The following is a 17,345-nucleotide window of genomic DNA, read 5'->3' as shown; positions in this document are numbered from 1 at the left end:
TACAACTTCTAGAAAACCAAGAAATCAAGTTTAGAAGTGTGACACAAAGATTAACTTGAACATAAACACCAGCATTATTGAAATCTAAAACCCCCACCCAACGAATAACAATTCACGAATGAGAAGTATAAGATGATTCCACAAAGACAATTATTCTTCGATAAGTCGATTCAATTTGTTAGAGAACTAAAGTAGGAGAGTACTCTTAAACACACAAATATTTTATTCATCAAAGTTTGGAACTTCCCAATAGGTGAATTTTCACATGTATGAAATACATTAGCAAAATTGCCATCATTCACATACAATTCCTTCACATACTCAAATCATAACAATTTAGCATTCAAGGTAGATAGAATAACATACCTTCATTATAGCGCATTAGCTACTTTATTTTCCTTACTTTGCTTGTATCTAATCATATATGAGAATGTTTCAATGAATTTCACTCATTTTACAAGTTATTGATTCAACTTAACTTTTTCCTTTCAAATGTTTTAATGATTCATGATCTGAATGAATTATGAATTTTTTTGGCCACATGTAATGTTGTCATGTCTCCAAGTTCTCATCAAAGTATAAAGCTCATTATCATATATAGGGTAGTTCAACGTTGCATCATTCAACTCTTTGCTGAAATATGTAATAGATCGTTTATCTTGCATTAAAACAACTTCAATACCTATTCCTAAAGCATCATATTCAATCTCAGAAACTTTTGTAAAGTCGGGTAAAGCAAATAAAGGTGTTAAACAAAGTTTTTCTTTCAATAAGTTAAATGCATTATTTTGTTCAATACCTCATTTAAAATCAACTAATTTTTTTACGATCTCAGTTAGTGGTGCGACTAGTGTGCTAAAATCCTTAAGAAATATCCTATAAAAACTAGTCAAACCATGAAAACTTCTTACCTCAATCACAGATTTCGGTGTAGGCCAATCTTGGATGACATTAATCTTGTCTTCACCTATCTCAATATCCTGTGTAACTACAACATATCCAAGAAACATAATATTTTCTATGTAAAATGTATATTTTTTTAAGATTAGCATACAATTTCTTACTACGCAAATGATCAAGATGTTCATTTAAGTTCATGCTATAGATCAAGATGTCAACAAAATATAAAACCATAAATTTACCTATAAATACATGTAACACATGATTCATTAGCTTTAAAAAAGTACTAGGTGCATTTTTAAGTCCAAATAACATGACTAATCATTCATACAAACCATATTTAGTCTTAAATGTAGTTTTCTATTTATTCCCTTCTTTCATTCTAATATGATGATACCCACTTTTTTAAATTAATTTTAGAGAAAATACATGATCTGTGTAACTCATCTAACATGTCATCAAGCTTAGGGATAGGTCTATACTTTACCGCTATATTTTTTATGGCTCGGCAATCAACTCACAACCTTCATGTTCCATCCTTCTTAGGCACATGTAACACTAGCACATCATAAAGGCTGATAATCTCACAAATATTCCCCTTCAACATCAACATATCGACTTCCCTTTTAAGCTTTTTCATCTTTTTGGGATTACTTCTATAAGCTGATCAGGTAGAAATCACAACTCCAGGTACAAGGTTAATATGATGTTCTATTCCCCTAAATGATGGTAATTTGTTAGGAATGTCTTCAGGAAATACTTCATTAAACTCTTACAATAAAAAAACAACCACAGTAGGAACAACATGATCAAGACTATTAGCATTAAAGTAAGCCTTTTTATACACAAGATCATTAGCTTGTTAGTATAAAATGCAAATTTGATCTCACCCTCTCTTACATAAAAATAATTGGTTGTTTCTTTAATTTTTCCACACAATAACCATCACTCACACTTACTTTCTTCACTTATCGAGTCTTACCTCCATTCTCAATATGTTTAATTATTGATTTAGAATTAGTCAAATCTAATGGCTTTCTCTCACTATTGTCCTCACATGAATTTTCACTCTCCTCAATCTCACATTTCCTTTTTAACTTTAATTAATCATCATACACTTGTTTTGGAGGTAAAGGTACAAAAGTGATGATTTTATCATATTTTACAATAGTGTATTTATTTCTAAGTCCATCATAAATAGCCCTCCTATCAAACTGTCATGGACACCCTAAAAATAAACGACTGGCATGCATTGGAACCACATCACACATAACATCATCATAATATCTACCAATATCAAAGCAAATCACCATATGTTTAGCTTCACCTCACCACATTCATTCAACCACTACAATTTATAAGGCTTAGGATGCTTCATAGTATTCAAAATCAATTTCCAAGCAAGAGTAGTACTAGTGACATTGTCATAACCGCTTTCATCAATTATTATACTATAAACCTTGTTTTGGATGTGACACCTAGTATGAAAGATATTCTCCCTTTAATGATTTACATCATCCTCTTAGACTTGTATATTCAGAACACACTTTATAACTAAGTCTTCCCTCTCAATTGGATATGCAATCTCTACAGCACTACAATCCTCCAAAGATGGCATTTCATCAACATTGTCATAACCTAATTTTTGACCTTTTATTTTAATTTTATTTACTGAAAATGATTTAAAAAATGATAAAAATAATAATGATGATGATGAAAAAAAAAGTAAAAATGAAATAAATGAAGAATGAATTAAAATTTGGGTTAAGGGCAACATGATTGGAAGTTTAAAGATTATATTAAAGTTTTAGACTAGTTTAATTAATCAAGTCAAGGGTTTAATCGGAGAATTGATAAATTTTGAGACTTAATTGAGCTTGGAATTAATTTAATTAATCAAATCAAGGGTTTAATTGGAGAATTGATAAGTTTTAGACTTAATTGGACTTGGGTTTAATTAAATCAGGAACTTAATTGAAGAAATAGCAAATTTTGGGGTTAATTGGGGGCACGATTGCAATAGATTAAAGTCCAAGGACTAGTAAAAGGCGCTGAAATGCAGGGGAAATTACAGTTTAAACCAAGGGCTTAATTATAAAATTTTTTAAACTTCACGGGTCAAAACAAAAATGGCCACTATTTATCTCCAAACGATGTCGTTTTGAAGACGTTGTTCATCTTCTTCTTCTTTAAGCCAGAGACCGTTTTCAGTAGTAAAAGCTGAGAAACATTGCAGCAGTAATCGTCATCCGTTGGCTTCAGTTATGGGCGCCTTAATAGTGGTTGACCCTCAACCTACCGCCCATTAACCCGCTGGGCTCTATATAAACAGAGGAGCACCGAAAAATAGAGGTTGGTAGAATGGATCCTCTAACCTTGACATTTGTTTTTATCATTGTTTAATATTTACATTAATTTTTCATCTCAAAGTTCTCATCAACTTCTTCTTCTTCTTCATTATTATTATTATTATTACTATTGTTGTTGTTGTTGTTGTATTATTGTTGTCTATAATTTATACAATTAACCTCCATGTGGTTCGACTCCAGTCTTGCCGGGTTATTTATTACTTCGACGCTTTTATACTTGGAAGAAGACATCAATCTTTTGGTCGTGTCAATAATTAATTCTCCAAGTTGCCAGCTGAAAATCCTTTGAAAGTTAGGATTCATTGTAAGAGAAAAAAAAAATTGTTGCCACATACGTGCTTGTCTAGTAGAAAATCCATTTAACAAAAGAAAATTGTTGTTATAGCCGATGTTGAGGAGGATAGGGCTACCAAATTTATATTTTTATGAAATATAGTACCAAGCTTCCTTGTAGAAAATCCATAAATCAAAAGGAAATATAATTTTAAACCAACTAGAAAAATAATACGATTCTCACATAGTAGCTTTTAGGCTTTATCGCAAAGCCTTTTTTATATTCGATTGTTATGAGATTTTAACCCTATATTTTTGCTTATGAAATCTTCTGGTAAACTTTAAACCTTACCCAACAGTATTAGAGAAAATTAAGCCCAAAACTGCCTCTCCTTGTCCAAACCTTACATGGATCACATTAATCAAGGCTTGATCACTCCTAGTTGAAATCTTGAAGCTTGACTTGCCCTAAATGTCTTGAATTAACCCTTTGAAAGTGTATTTAATCTTTTTAGCACTTGACATTGTAATTTGGTCCAATAAGTAGGTTTGATGGATTATTTGGTGATGTTATTGATTCTCATCACTTTCAAGCTCAAAACCACAAGATTTGAATTAGATGTTAAGCATGGTGTGAAAGAGGAGTCATTACAAACTTAGGAAGTTAGAGATTGTCTTTTTTTTTTTCTAGAAATAATGGTAAAGAAGTCATTATTGAATTTATTTATTTATAAGAAACAAATTTTAAAGGAAAGAGAGGAATAGATTAAGGTGAAGAATCTTTAAAAGAAAAAAAATTGAAACTCCTTTGAGTTTGTGTTTTTATGGGTGTCTCTAATATTCTATGTCTTAATATTATTGTTTAAGGATATGTTGAAAACTCTTAGTTCTAGCGTGTTTGGCTAATGTTGAGTCTACCATTTTTTTGTTAATATTTTACCTAGTTATAAGACTCGTCCTAGCTTGGTAGATTTATGAGGATCTAATTCAAGTCGAGTTAATGAAAAAAACTCTATTTTTTATCAAAACAATGTTATTACGTACTTTAAAAAAAAAAGTCAAAACTTTGATTAATCCAGGTCAATCTACCCAACATGAGACCTAGCTTTAGGTCAGGTCAACCTTCAAGTCGGATCCTATAACTTCGGTCTTTTAGTTGTTAGTTGTGATGTGTCTTAATCTAGCTTTGTTTTCATGAGTGGTGGGAGCCTCTTTTATGGTGTGATAGTTTTGCAATGTTATTGATGGTAGTTTCGTCTTTCTGTAAGTTTTTTTATTATATTGTTGGTGATTTAGTGTAGTTTTATGAGCCATTTTCTTTTTAGGTTAGCTTGTATTTTTTTTTCTTCCTAATATTAATAAAATTATAATCTCACTGGAACAAAAAAAAAAAAAAACAAGTTTTGAAGAAATTTGTGATTCACTCATCATTTCAATAACCAAATTCAACCATTCTTATGTGCTTCCCTAATTAAAAGTAATGGATTTGACTAGGATAATATAGCAAAACACATTGCCATTAGATACCCAATATGCTATTCTCCAAGAAGAATAGTAGGCTCAAACATCTAAGCATAAAACAAGAACAAATACACATAATGTGTGCATCAAACAAGTAAGATAGTAACTAACTAGATGTAAGACAAAAAGGTTTCAACCTAACCAACCTTGTTTATGATAATTCTCGTTGACTATAAATATTAATTTTCTGGTTTGAATATCAATCTCAATCAAAGTTGGTCTTCCAAAATAAAAAAAAATAAAATAAAATAAAATAGCAAGTTTGTCTAACATAATTTACTTTTAAAAGAAACTTAAAATGAAAATTAAAGAGAGAGAGAAAAAGATTGTCACACATGCCCATTCAATGATGGAGAGGAACACTTTGAAAATTCAAACATGACCATAGTAGGTGACCATTAAGCACTAACAATGCAACACGCACAGGCACAATCATGTGAGCAAAACACGCCAATAACATTTTAGTATTAAATAAAATTTTATCTTTACTAAAACACCAAATTGCCCTTAATCCAATTAAAAAACTGAAAAAAACGAAAACATAGTTCAAAGACAAGATCTCCTAGACATAAGCTTAAGAAAATTTAAAATCAAGGAAAATTAAATTATTTTACTATGCAATGCAAAGTGAGTACAGTTTATGCAATGCAAAGTGAGTTTAAAGTTCACATTTTTCCTACTGATTAATAATTTTATTATCCCTACTGCGGTGGCCAAATTTTTTAATTGAAAAGGGATTGAAAAAGGCCAAATTATAATTTCACTGTTTCAATTCAGCAAATCTAGAGCTGAAAAACAAGAAAAAATTGGCTACACTAAATGTGTCATTGTTAATGTTAATCAAGTTTATGCAATTCAAAGTGAATGTTTAAAGTTTTTTTTCTCCGATTAGTTATTTTATTATGTGAAAAAAAAGTTTTATTATCCCCACTGCGGAGGGCAATTTTTTTTGTTGATAAGGGCCATATTATAATTTTATTGTTCCTAATCAGCTAGTCTAGAGCTAAAAAATAAAAAATAAAATATTGGCTACACTGGTGGCATTGTTAATGTTAATTAAGATGGCCCATGACGAATTCCCAGATTCTCTAGCGTTGCTAAAGCATAACAAACTGATGCTGGCGCCGCACAACAAATTTCCTGTCAGTTTCAAATGCGTTCAACTCCGAGCACCAAGAAACCAGTTCCGTGCCTCTGGAATTGCAAGTACTCAATCTCCTCTGGAATTTTAAAGGTGTTCTCTCTTCTTCACTGAAAACCGACTTACGGGTTCTGGAGTGGATTATCTCAGACATGAAGAAGCGAGTTGCATAATCTTGCCCAAGTGTTACTGACAAAAGAAGAAGAAGCGGTTTATGGATGTGGAGGTGGTGGTTTATGGGATTGGATTTCCTTGAGAGAAACTTCCCGCAACCGTTCTGGAGTGCATTCTGACGCCTCTAACTGCTTGTGATGTTTTCCTCCAACCCGGGCACAACAGACAACCAAACCAGACTGTTCAAGAAAGGTTAGAACTTGAAAGCAAAAAATAATTTGCAAAAGTTGCCGATTTGAAACTACAGTACCTCCAGAAAAATGGGGCGCCTTCCTACATTCAAATTTACTACCGGAAAAAAAAAAAAAAAAAAAACAAATAACCTAAACAGATTTTACTTGCTGCTAAAGGTTTAGGATCCCTGGACGTATGGCCACTTCTGTGCTGGTAAAAGCTGGATAAATTATGTATTCATGTGGACAACTATTGTTCTGTCAACTTCTGCTGAAAACAGGGGAGGGGGGGCACCACTCTAATTTTTGCTTGTGTGTACAGATAGATTAGCACATGAACCTTTTGCAGCTTCAAAATTCAGATCAACACATCAAACATATGAGAGAAGATCCATCTTTCATCAGGGAAATCTAAACCGTTCGCCCAATAAATTTTCATTAGAGAGCCTCCTAACATCCAACTGCAATAGATAAAAATATTGCAATAGTTCAGATCTAATAATTTGTTATTGGCCTTCTCCACAAGAAAGGACCATGGTCTGTGATTAACAAAAGGAGGGGTACTCACCATGACACTTGTATAAGTTTGTACCCCCTAAAAAAATCCTATAATAAACTTAGATTACTTCTTCCTTTTTCCCTGCAAAACAAAATCAGGTACAATTTAACAATTTTATCCACACCAGCACCTCAAAAGAAAAAAGAAATTAAAAAAAAAAAAATTGATGGCCAATTGAAACTTGCCATGTTTGGGTAATCATCCATCGATAACTGTTTCCGCTTCTTTTGGGAAGGAGGGCTGTCGGTCTGTCTTCCCATTGAACGCTTGGACGGGGTCATGCTCTGCTGTATATGATAATCATAAAGAGTTTTGGAGTGAATGATTAAAGATGACCCAACCACATAAATCAAGCAAACCCAACATTAAGTGTAAGAAAAAGGACAATAAATGATAACCCAGGCATGCAAATGCATGCGATTTTGGTGGGCAAGGTTGGATAGTGAGGATCATAAATAGAACCTTGGCAAGCTTCTTTTCTTTACGAGCCTGTCTCTCCCTCTCATCATATTCTTGGTTTTCCTTCTCCACCAACCGAATTAAGGTATCACATCTCCTTGCCAGTTCTTGAGTTGTACGAGACTTCACAAACCAATCAAAACGAAACAAAGGCGATGTACGGAATGCCGCTTTCAGCTCATCCCAATTCCCATATCCAAGCTTGTGAACCATGCATATCTGTGTTGCAAAAAGGAGTCATTTAACATCACTAGATGTTTAAAATTCAAGGAAATAAACAAGCACTTTGTATGACATTACTACAAATAAAGAAAAGAGATTACTGCACCATGAAACGATCGCATTCTTCATTGTACAACTTCCCTTTGTTCTGACCATACTGGATCTTCAATTCAAGCCAAGGATTCTTGTAGCGATCCAACTTCTTCCCTATCGCTTTCATGATCTCATCTTTACGAGAAATTCTGGCCTCCCCTCTTTCAATGTTCTTGATGATCCTATCATAATCTATACATATGCCACAATAGAAAAGAAATGAAAGATACTTTAATCCTTTTCAAGGTCTAATAAACTAACAAAATTCAAGTTACCCAACAAAAGAAACCCGACCAAAACCAGACCCATCTACAACCAGTAACAATCAAACACAGTTTTAACTGCTGTTTCACATACAAGCGAACAGGATAAAACAACCAGTACATGCAGACAAAAAAATGCGAAACATCCAAATAATAGGTTATTGCAACCAAATGAGCAATTTCCAGGTGTTTGTTTTGCATACATAGCATGCTGGTGTCAGTTCTGTTACCAGAGGACCCTTGCACCCAATAATGCCATATGACCCCACTTTAACAGGCATGAAGTTCAATCCAGGAGAACTTTATCAACAGCCACTAATAAACATCTGAGGAAAAGAAGAAAAAAAAGCAAACAATCTGGCATCACTCACCATTTAACTCTTTGTATCGCTCTTTGAAAACTTTAGCATATCTTTCAACTTCTTCCTCTGTTTTCCCTTCCATTTCAGTAGCAATACTTCTTATGTCATTCCGACCATATTTCTCGCAAGCCCTAATAAAGGTATTGAAGTCTCTTCTACTCCAAGAGGAAAATCCCTGAAATTATACAATGAATTGTAAGTAAAGAGACCCATAATTAGTCAATCAACACTTGAAATTGCATTCACCTCTTCCAAAAGTCGTTCTTTTTCTTCCAGTTCCTCAGCAGTCAATGGATCTCCAGTCTCTTATATATCCAATAATCAGTCACTGATTAGTAAAATGATATAAAAAACAAAATGAGGACAAAATTGGAAGCAACTGGGACAAAGTACCTTCAGGTTCATCCACCTCAATTGTATCTTTCAGTTGATTCTTTTGATGTGCTTGCTGAAATTGTGATAAGCAACCCAATAAGTAAGATGCACAAGTACCTCTGAAAGCAAAACTAGATAAGGCAGAATTAAAACTTGTGAGATCAATGACATCACCCACCATGAGGTAGCGTACTTCTTTTTCATACAGCTCACTAAGCCTCTGTGTGTTGAAAAACTGGAAATCATGCCTGAAAACAGCAGACAAGAACATTCAAACACAGGATCTCAAAATTCATATCCATTCTGAAGCGAAAGCAGAAAGTTTGAGAAGCACTTACAATTGAGGCATGCGAGGAATTCGAGGTTCTTTTGGTTTTGCTGGACCACCCTGGCGCATTGTTTGCTTGAAGTATTCGGATTCTGAGTAACTGATCAAAGAAAAGATTGCAAAGAAGAAAAATGTGTCATATAATGCTGAACCAATATGCTTAAATCATGAAAGATAAAGGAAGAGAGCAAAGGGGAGCATTACTTGCGCTTCCGCTCCCGCTTTGGAGGTTCAATCCAGTTCTCACTGACAATTTTCTTGAAGTCAAACTTGTTCTCATCCTTCATCAATAAGAATCAAAATAGAGGCACTGAGAACATAAGGTAATGAAAGCAAGCCTCAAAGTAATACTAAAAAAAAATGGAGATCAAACAGAATATCCTCTATTGCCTAAGAAGAATGGAAGGATTGCACCTACCTTATCATCATCAAAATCATATAATTCAGCAGCTGCCAGAAATCAGAAAAAATATCAGCATTATTACATGTACACTAGCATTCAAATCACCAAGCAAATAAATACACGAAAAGTCAAAATCTCAATCTGTCTGTGGATTCACATACTGTCATCCATTTTAAACTTGATTGCATCTTCTGTAAACTTCTTCATCTTGGCATCAAGCTCAGCTGTTGCCTCTTCTCCCTTAGCAATGATTCTGTCAATGTCCTCATCTGTAATGGTACTATCCTTAGAGCTGAAAACCATTTCAGCCCCAAACCTCACCATTTGAAGCAGCTCATCTTTATTAACAGCTGCATGAAAGAAAAAGGCATAAAAATGTCACGCATGCAAAATTTTAGCCACCAATACTGTTAAATGCTCAAAATGACAATGCAACTTACTTTTCTGCTCCGCCAATCTTCCTTGTTGGATAACCAACGCATCAAGTGCAAGCTTCTTATAAGCCCTCTCAATCACTTTTTCCTCAATTGTATACTGTTTCACAATCAACCATAATGAGAATTAAAATTAGCATAGTTTGGCTTCTACCAGAGCACATCAAAGATCAAATGCAAACCTCTGTGCAAAAACGGAACACTTGGACTTCTTTCTTTTGACCAATCCTATGAGCACGGTCCTGAGCTTGTAAATCAACTTGTGGGTTCCTGCAATAAGAGCCGCATCAAAAACCTTAACAAGAAAACAAAAAAAAGGCAGCAGCAGCAGCAGCAGTGAGAAAGATTGAAAAAGAGCCTCACCAATCACTGTCATAAAGAATGACAACATCTGCAGTGGCAAGATTAATACCCAGTCCTCCAGCTCTTGTTGACAACAAGAAGCAAAATTTCTCACTTCCTGGCTTGTTAAAGGCATCAATGGAGGCGTCACGATCTTCTCCACCGGTATTTCCATCAATCCGACAATACAGATACCCACGAAACATCAAATAGTCTTCAAGAATGTCAAGCAACCTTGTCATCTGCATTAAAGGCAGAACCAACCACAAGATCAGTAATAAGGTAATTGAACTATAACATAAAAGCCTAGAGACTGCAGAGGGGCATTTCAAATGTTGGTGTACACAGATTAATAATCTTAGCTATCCAGCCAACTGTAGCTATGAACAACTTACCTGTGAAAAAATTAAGACCCTGGAATCCCTCTCTTTGAGCTTAGGAAGCAACTTATCCAACAAAACCATCTTACCTGGAAAAGGAAGAAAACATAAAGACCAATTTCTGCTACAAATTTATGAGCACAAAAACATTAATAAACTCCATATCCGCCAGGAGGTGAAGCTTACCAGCATTGGTAACAAGATGGTCTCCTGTAGAGTATGGTGGACCAGGTTCAGCACCCTGGAAAAGATATGGATGGTTGCAGCATTTTCGAAGCTGCATTGCTATGTTCAAAAGACGCTTACGTTCTCCACCAGCATTTACAACTTCAAGATCTTTCTGCAACAAAGCCTTGTAGTACTGTTTCTGCATCTGGGACATGCCAACCTTCAGTATGGTTTCCTTTTTGGGAGGCAAACCTTTCTCAACATCTGATTTCAATCTTCGGAGAAGAAATGGCCGAAGGACCTTGGAAATGCAAAATCCATGGAGATAACATATCAGATGGCTACTAATTGTGGCAAAATAAAGAGAATCCAGATATTTTTCCAAGACATTTGATTTCCTTCAAGGCTCAACATAAGGTAATTCCTTACCTTGTGCAGTTGTTGAACAACTTCCTGCTGGTCATTTTCACCAGAAATTTGAAACCATTCATCAAAAGTTTCAGCTGAGCTAAAAATCTCTGGCAGAAGAAAGTTGAGAAGAGCCCAGAGTTCGTGAAGATTGTTCTGCACAAAAAAAATATAAGAAAACATTATGTTTATATAAGAGAAACTATACAGAATGTTTTGATGTAATTGCAATCAGAAGAATGCACAAAAAAACAGTAAATTTCTGTGCAGCCTCATGACCACTCAACATTTTGCCAATCTCAATGAAGTAAAACAAATCTACAGTAATGTCCAACTTGACAACTTTCAATCCTTACAGATCCAAACAAATACCTGAAGTGGAGTTCCAGTAATGAGGAGGCGGTAATTAGTGTTATAAAGCCTCATTGTTTTTGAAAGGAGAGAATTTTCATTCTTAATCCGATGAGCTTCATCAATGATAATATACCGCCAACTGAAGCGACGCAAGGTGGACTTCTCTTTGATGGCCATTTCAAAGCTTGTAACACAAACATCAAATTTCCCAGCAGCCAGCAACTCTTCACGTATATGTTTCTGGCAAAAAAACAAAGAAAGACCATATGCAGTATAGAATTATCAACTAATGCATGCATAGAAATTTTAAAAAAACAAACAAGTGCAGCAAAAACTATTATTAAACTATACTAAAAGCTAAAGCAACTTACTCTTTCATCAGGATTGCCAAGAAACTTGACAGCACGTAAAACTGGACAAAAACGACGAATTTCATTCATCCAGTTACCAAGTGTAGATTTTGGAGCCACTACCATATGAGGACCAGTGATTCCTCGGAATTCATGCAAGTAGCCCATTAAAGAGATAGTTTGTAAGGTTTTGCCAAGACCCTGGATTGAAAAATGAAGATGATATTAATAGCACAAAAAACTACAATACAGAATTACTTGACACTCTAGAAAACAAAACCAAAAGCGCTTTAAAATTAGGATAACACCAAGACCATGTCTTATTTAGTGCATACCATTTCATCTGCAAGAATTCCGTTTATACCATTCTCATACAGTCTTATAAGCCAGTTCAATCCAGCAAGTTGGTAATCCCTCATCTTTCCTTGAATACCTGCAGAAAAGAATAAAAATAAATCTTAAGCCACCAAGATCAAGCTACCCCAGAACAATCACATCAATGAAAATACTTTGTGTCATGAGAATATGTAATTAGCCAGACACCCATCAACAATGATGCATGCTATTCTTCAGCTAACATTAATTTTGTTACATATAAATTAAGGATGGACAGTCAGGTTAAAAATCTTTTTACCATTAATGTGGATCATCTCGTTTGCTTAGCAAATGATGGAATAAGAAAGAAATAGCAACGAGCCAGCTAGCAAAAGATGGAATATTAGTGAATCCATAACTCAAATGCAGTGATACACAATATAATGAAAGTGTATGAATGCAAACAGCCTAGGGAATGTATTTGGACCCAAATCAATAGCGTACAAAATTACAATATACTTAATCTAACAGTCAGTCAGAGAGATGCATGTGTGTGTATGGATGCATTCTTGCATAAAAAAAAATACATGTATAAGGTCCCTTACATGATGGCTGTGTCACCAGCCGTGTGTTTCCTGATAAACCATCTTCTTCCTCCTTCAAGCATTCTTCATCTTCCTCCTCCTCGGTTACTTTTGAGGCATGCCGACCCCTAGATTAAATTATGAAACAAAAGTATATCGCAGTTAGAAGCATTGAGGCATGACCAGTATTCACTACCTTGCCAACAAGCATGCATGGTGAATTCAGAGCATAAAAGCGGTTCAGTCCACTCTAAGCAAATCAAGGTTCCTGCAAGAGTTGCATGAAAAGGTAGAGTGGGCTTGAAATGCGCGTCTACCCAATCTTTGCTCACCTTGATAAGTCCAATTATTAAACTCATGATCTCAGTAAACTATCAAGATAAATTAATGAAAATCACGGTCTGCTACATATTGATGCATGCTCTTCTCCCCACATCCCAGCTTTTTATTTGCTAATGAAGGCAAGAATATGTGCATCAGCCCATCAACACCATTCCAGTACTACTTGGACTGACATCCAAAACCTAGCCTTCTATGATTTTCACAAAGTCCTTTTTGCAATAAAATCTCTGAAATAAATCATGAATCTTACTAAAACACAGTTAAATGACTAATGCATAGTCGATACTTTTACTCAAATAGGGAAAAGTTTCCAGCAAGCAATTAACAACATACACTAGTTTGTTAGATGAATTTCCAACAAGTATAACATCAAAAAAAGTACTGAATCAAGCAACTACAGTATATAAGTTTCACAAAGTATGTGTTCAGATACCCCAAAATCTCAATGATTAGCGCTTGCTCTTCATGTCAAAAAACAAAATGAATTCTTTTGAGAAGGGATCTTCTACAAACAACAGTTATACCTTCCCTTAGCCTTCTTCTGGGATGATGATTGATCATGTTTAGCAAAATGAGCAAACAACTCAGTTTGCTGCAGCAAATACTTCAAGCGCCCCTTCCCCTTGTTATTCTGCAATTAAACTAACTTAAGTAAACTTATCCAACAATTTTTTCCATATACTACATGCAACAGATATAAATTAAGTAGTCTTGTAAAACAAACATACCATATCAGCATCTATAGCAGCATTTTGTTGATCCAGTATCTCCTGAATCTTGTGTTTCTTCAATTTCTGCATTTCTTTGAGTCTCTCCCTTTCACGCTTGCTAATTTCATTGTTGGTTACTTCCTGCAGTTCAAAAAAATCCAAAAAATTATACATCATCAAACTCATTTCAAAAGTACAAGCAATGATATATTATATACCAAGGAAAAACAATGCATGTGAATCCACGTAATTTAATTAACAGATACCAACTCTCCTAATTCACTTGATTTCCTTCAGTTTTTCCCGCAACCCATTAACACAGTGTTATCCAGCGTAAACACAAAATCACCTATTCGCGTCATCGCATTACATGTAATTTCTCAGCACCTCCACCTTTTCAAGCCTAATTTAACTAATTTTGCAAGTCTCATTCGCTATAAAAAAAAAAAAGACACCAAAACACCAAACAGAAAAACAAGCCATTTATATGTACTCTACAAGATTCTCAGTAAATGTTAAACCTAACCCTGCCCCATAAAATCCTTGAAACACCAAAACCCTAACTAGATCCAAACATGTAACAAACTTTCAACCATTGCCAGTGGCAAGACCGTAAAACTACCTCGTCAGCCTCGTCGCCTTCGCCGTCGTCTCCTTCAGCATCTCCGGCGGCCTCATCTTCCTCGGAGTCAGCTGAGCGAGCCACCGCTTCGATCTCCTCCTCATCTTCCTCTTCGCTGATCTGCTCGTTAATCGGCTCTTCATCCGAAGACATCGCCTCATCAGACGATGTTTGCTGCTTCGAGGGTTTCGCCATGAGAAATTTGCTCTCTTCTCTTTCTCTCCGATCGAGGGTTACCAACTTTTCTTTTCTTTTTCTAGAGAGAGAGTGTGTTTGGATTTTTGGAAGCGACTTTCATAGGCAGTAGAATGAGGGGATTAAGGGCAGGTTTGGAAGTTTAGGGATATATATATACACACACGCACGCACGCACGCTAATATATCTAGGTTTTTTCATTATTTTATTTATTTGCGCTTTTGAGGTTCGTGTTTCGGGGTGAAGTGGAATTTCCCGCCTTTTATTCCCGCCCCATGTGGAAGCCGGTTAGCCCTGGGTCAATGGTTAGGTTTGTAGACTCGAACCTTTGGGTATAGATTGTGTGGTAGCAGCTGGTTCACCTGCAGGGAAACTTGGGGTAAGGATATGTTCATGGACATGGTAAGGATGGCCCGTGCATGATAAATGTGATATTTAAACTCTCTAGTGTTTTAAATTGATTTAGGTAATATTTCGCATCGCGATTCAATTGTTTTTTTAAGAAATTTTAAATTATTTTAGGTTTTAATTAATTTATTTTTATATTTTTTTTATTATTTTGATATGACAATATTAAAAATAAATTTAAAAAAATATATATATTTTAATATATTTTCAACTAAAAAATATTTTAAAAAATAATACCTATCACTCAAACAGACATTTAATGTATTAAATTATTGTAATGGCTTCCTTGAAATTTGAAAGGCATGCATTTATGTGAGGTTCAATTTAAAATAATGTTTTTTTAAAAATAAAAATAAATTTAATTCCATTGGTGTAATTATATCTCGTACAAATCACATAGATATAAATTGAATCCAAAAAGGAATTACCATGTTTGGAGCCCCTTGGCTAACAACAGTCCAAACTATAAAGTATTTTTCAATGAAAAATATCATTCCATGTCGAATGTGTTTTAGATTACTCTCTATTTTTTCACTCTTTAATTGTCAATGAAATAACAATACAGATAATGCATTTAACAATATATTTACAGATAATGCATTTATGATCATAATATAATTTTTGAGTTAAACTGGAAAAGAAAAAAAAAAGGTCCATTTGCACGCGTTTGCAATACATGTATAATTATGAGTTGAAATTTAGGTACATTTGATATTATAATGGTATTTATGATTTAAAGTGTTTTTTATTTAAAAATATTTTAAATAATATTTTTTATTTTTAAAAAATTATTTTTTATATTTACACGTTAAAATTATTTAAAAACATCCAAAAAATTATTTTTAACAAAAAAAAAAATCAAAATTTTTGGCGCTTAAAACCTACTTTTTTTTATTTTATATATGCACACGTTAACTATTTTATGTTATGCAGAGGCTTGATGGCCCTTTTGGCGTGGTGAAGTTTGTTGGGTGAGACCCACGGTAGTGTTTGTTCCTATTTCAAGATATAGAAAACAGTGACAATAGAGATGCAATTTTACTTGATTAAAAATAGAGGTACATGTACATAAAAATAAATTTATCTTAAATAATTTGAGAATGAATTTTTATATTTTAAAAATAGGATATATAAAGGGGTCTTGTCTTCAAATATAATATTTTTTATTTTTAAAATATCATTAAAAAAATCAATTCTAAAATTATCCAACTAAAACATATAAAAATAATTATTATTATTATTATAGTTTTAAAACTCAATCACATGATCAATTTGAGAACAAGACACGAGGCACTGGCTAGGAGAATTGATCAATTTTAAAAAAAATATAAAAATAATATTGTTTAACAAAAAAAAAAATCAAAGAGCTTTTAACATGGGTTTTACCTAGAGGTGAACAAAAAAATTAAAAAACTGATTAAACTGAAAAAAAAATAATCAAAAAACAAATTGTGAAAAAATAATGAATTAAACCGATTAGTAGGGGTGATTCGGTTATCTAAAAATCTAACCAAAACCGAAATGAAAAACCGGTCGGTTTAACCGACCGGTTTCGGTTTTTTTTTTTTTTTCATAAGTCTGAAACCGAAAAAAAAAGCCAAACCGGAAAAAAAAACTGAGCCAAACTGAAAAAAAACTAAGATGAACCAGAAAAAACCAAACCAATCCAAAAAAATTAATTTTTGCTTTAAAATAATCAAAACTGGTCGATTTGAACTGGTTTTAGTTTGATTTTGAATTTTTTAAATTAATTTGATTATTTTTAAAAAAAAAATCAAACTAATTAAAAAAATGATTATCCTTTATATCCAATTCACCTGGAGTTTTGACAGGACTGGTTTTGAAGAATATATACATTCTTTCATATCACCAAACTCATTACTAATGAAGTCAATATCACAAGTCCGTACATTTTTTTTTAAATGAAGGTAATTTGTGCATCAACAGGGTATCCATCTTCTATCTTCTTTTTAAACTTGTTTTTAACAATTTTCATGGCCAGAAAATATACATTGATTGTTGTAGTTGACGTGGAAAGCTAAAACCAATCGAAATAGATTGTTAATCAAGAGCGTATTTAGCAATGTGATAATGGTTGCTTTTCAAATAACTTTTCG

General features: G+C 33.8%; 1 protein-coding gene across 3 annotated transcripts; it reads right to left on the bottom strand.

The window, feature by feature from the left end:
- Positions 1-6,571: 6,571 nt before the first annotated feature.
- On the bottom strand, positions 6,572-14,962 carry LOC118034579 (ISWI chromatin-remodeling complex ATPase CHR17). 3 transcript variants are annotated; one of them, XR_012170946.1, is made up of 26 exons: positions 14,625-14,962; positions 14,021-14,143; positions 13,817-13,923; positions 12,972-13,078; positions 12,387-12,484; positions 12,073-12,252; positions 11,720-11,941; positions 11,369-11,503; positions 10,958-11,240; positions 10,787-10,860; positions 10,413-10,633; positions 10,232-10,319; positions 10,056-10,149; positions 9,777-9,965; positions 9,631-9,662; positions 9,417-9,493; positions 9,223-9,312; positions 9,063-9,132; positions 8,903-8,957; positions 8,756-8,814; positions 8,519-8,684; positions 7,898-8,076; positions 7,573-7,788; positions 7,296-7,397; positions 7,120-7,191; positions 6,572-7,012 (listed from the first exon to the last, which is right to left on the bottom strand). XR_012170946.1 is itself a non-coding variant. In XM_073411847.1 (25 exons), the coding sequence occupies exons 1-25, from the start codon at positions 14,817-14,819 to the stop codon at positions 7,174-7,176; spliced, it is 3,180 nt and encodes a 1,059-aa protein (XP_073267948.1). In that variant the 5' UTR covers positions 14,820-14,962; the 3' UTR covers positions 6,572-7,173. The 3 variants fall into 3 exon arrangements, 1 of the variants encoding a protein (XP_073267948.1); XR_012170947.1 differs by having other exon boundaries at positions 7,296-7,394; XM_073411847.1 differs by having other exon boundaries at positions 6,572-7,191.
- Between the last annotated feature and the right edge of the window lie 2,383 nt (positions 14,963-17,345).

This window comes from Populus alba, chromosome 10, assembly GCF_005239225.2.
Source record: "Populus alba chromosome 10, ASM523922v2, whole genome shotgun sequence".
Taxonomy (NCBI): Eukaryota; Viridiplantae; Streptophyta; class Magnoliopsida; order Malpighiales; family Salicaceae; genus Populus; species Populus alba.
Note: the sequence above shows the minus strand (reverse complement) of the source record. Positions and strands in the feature narration are given on the sequence as shown.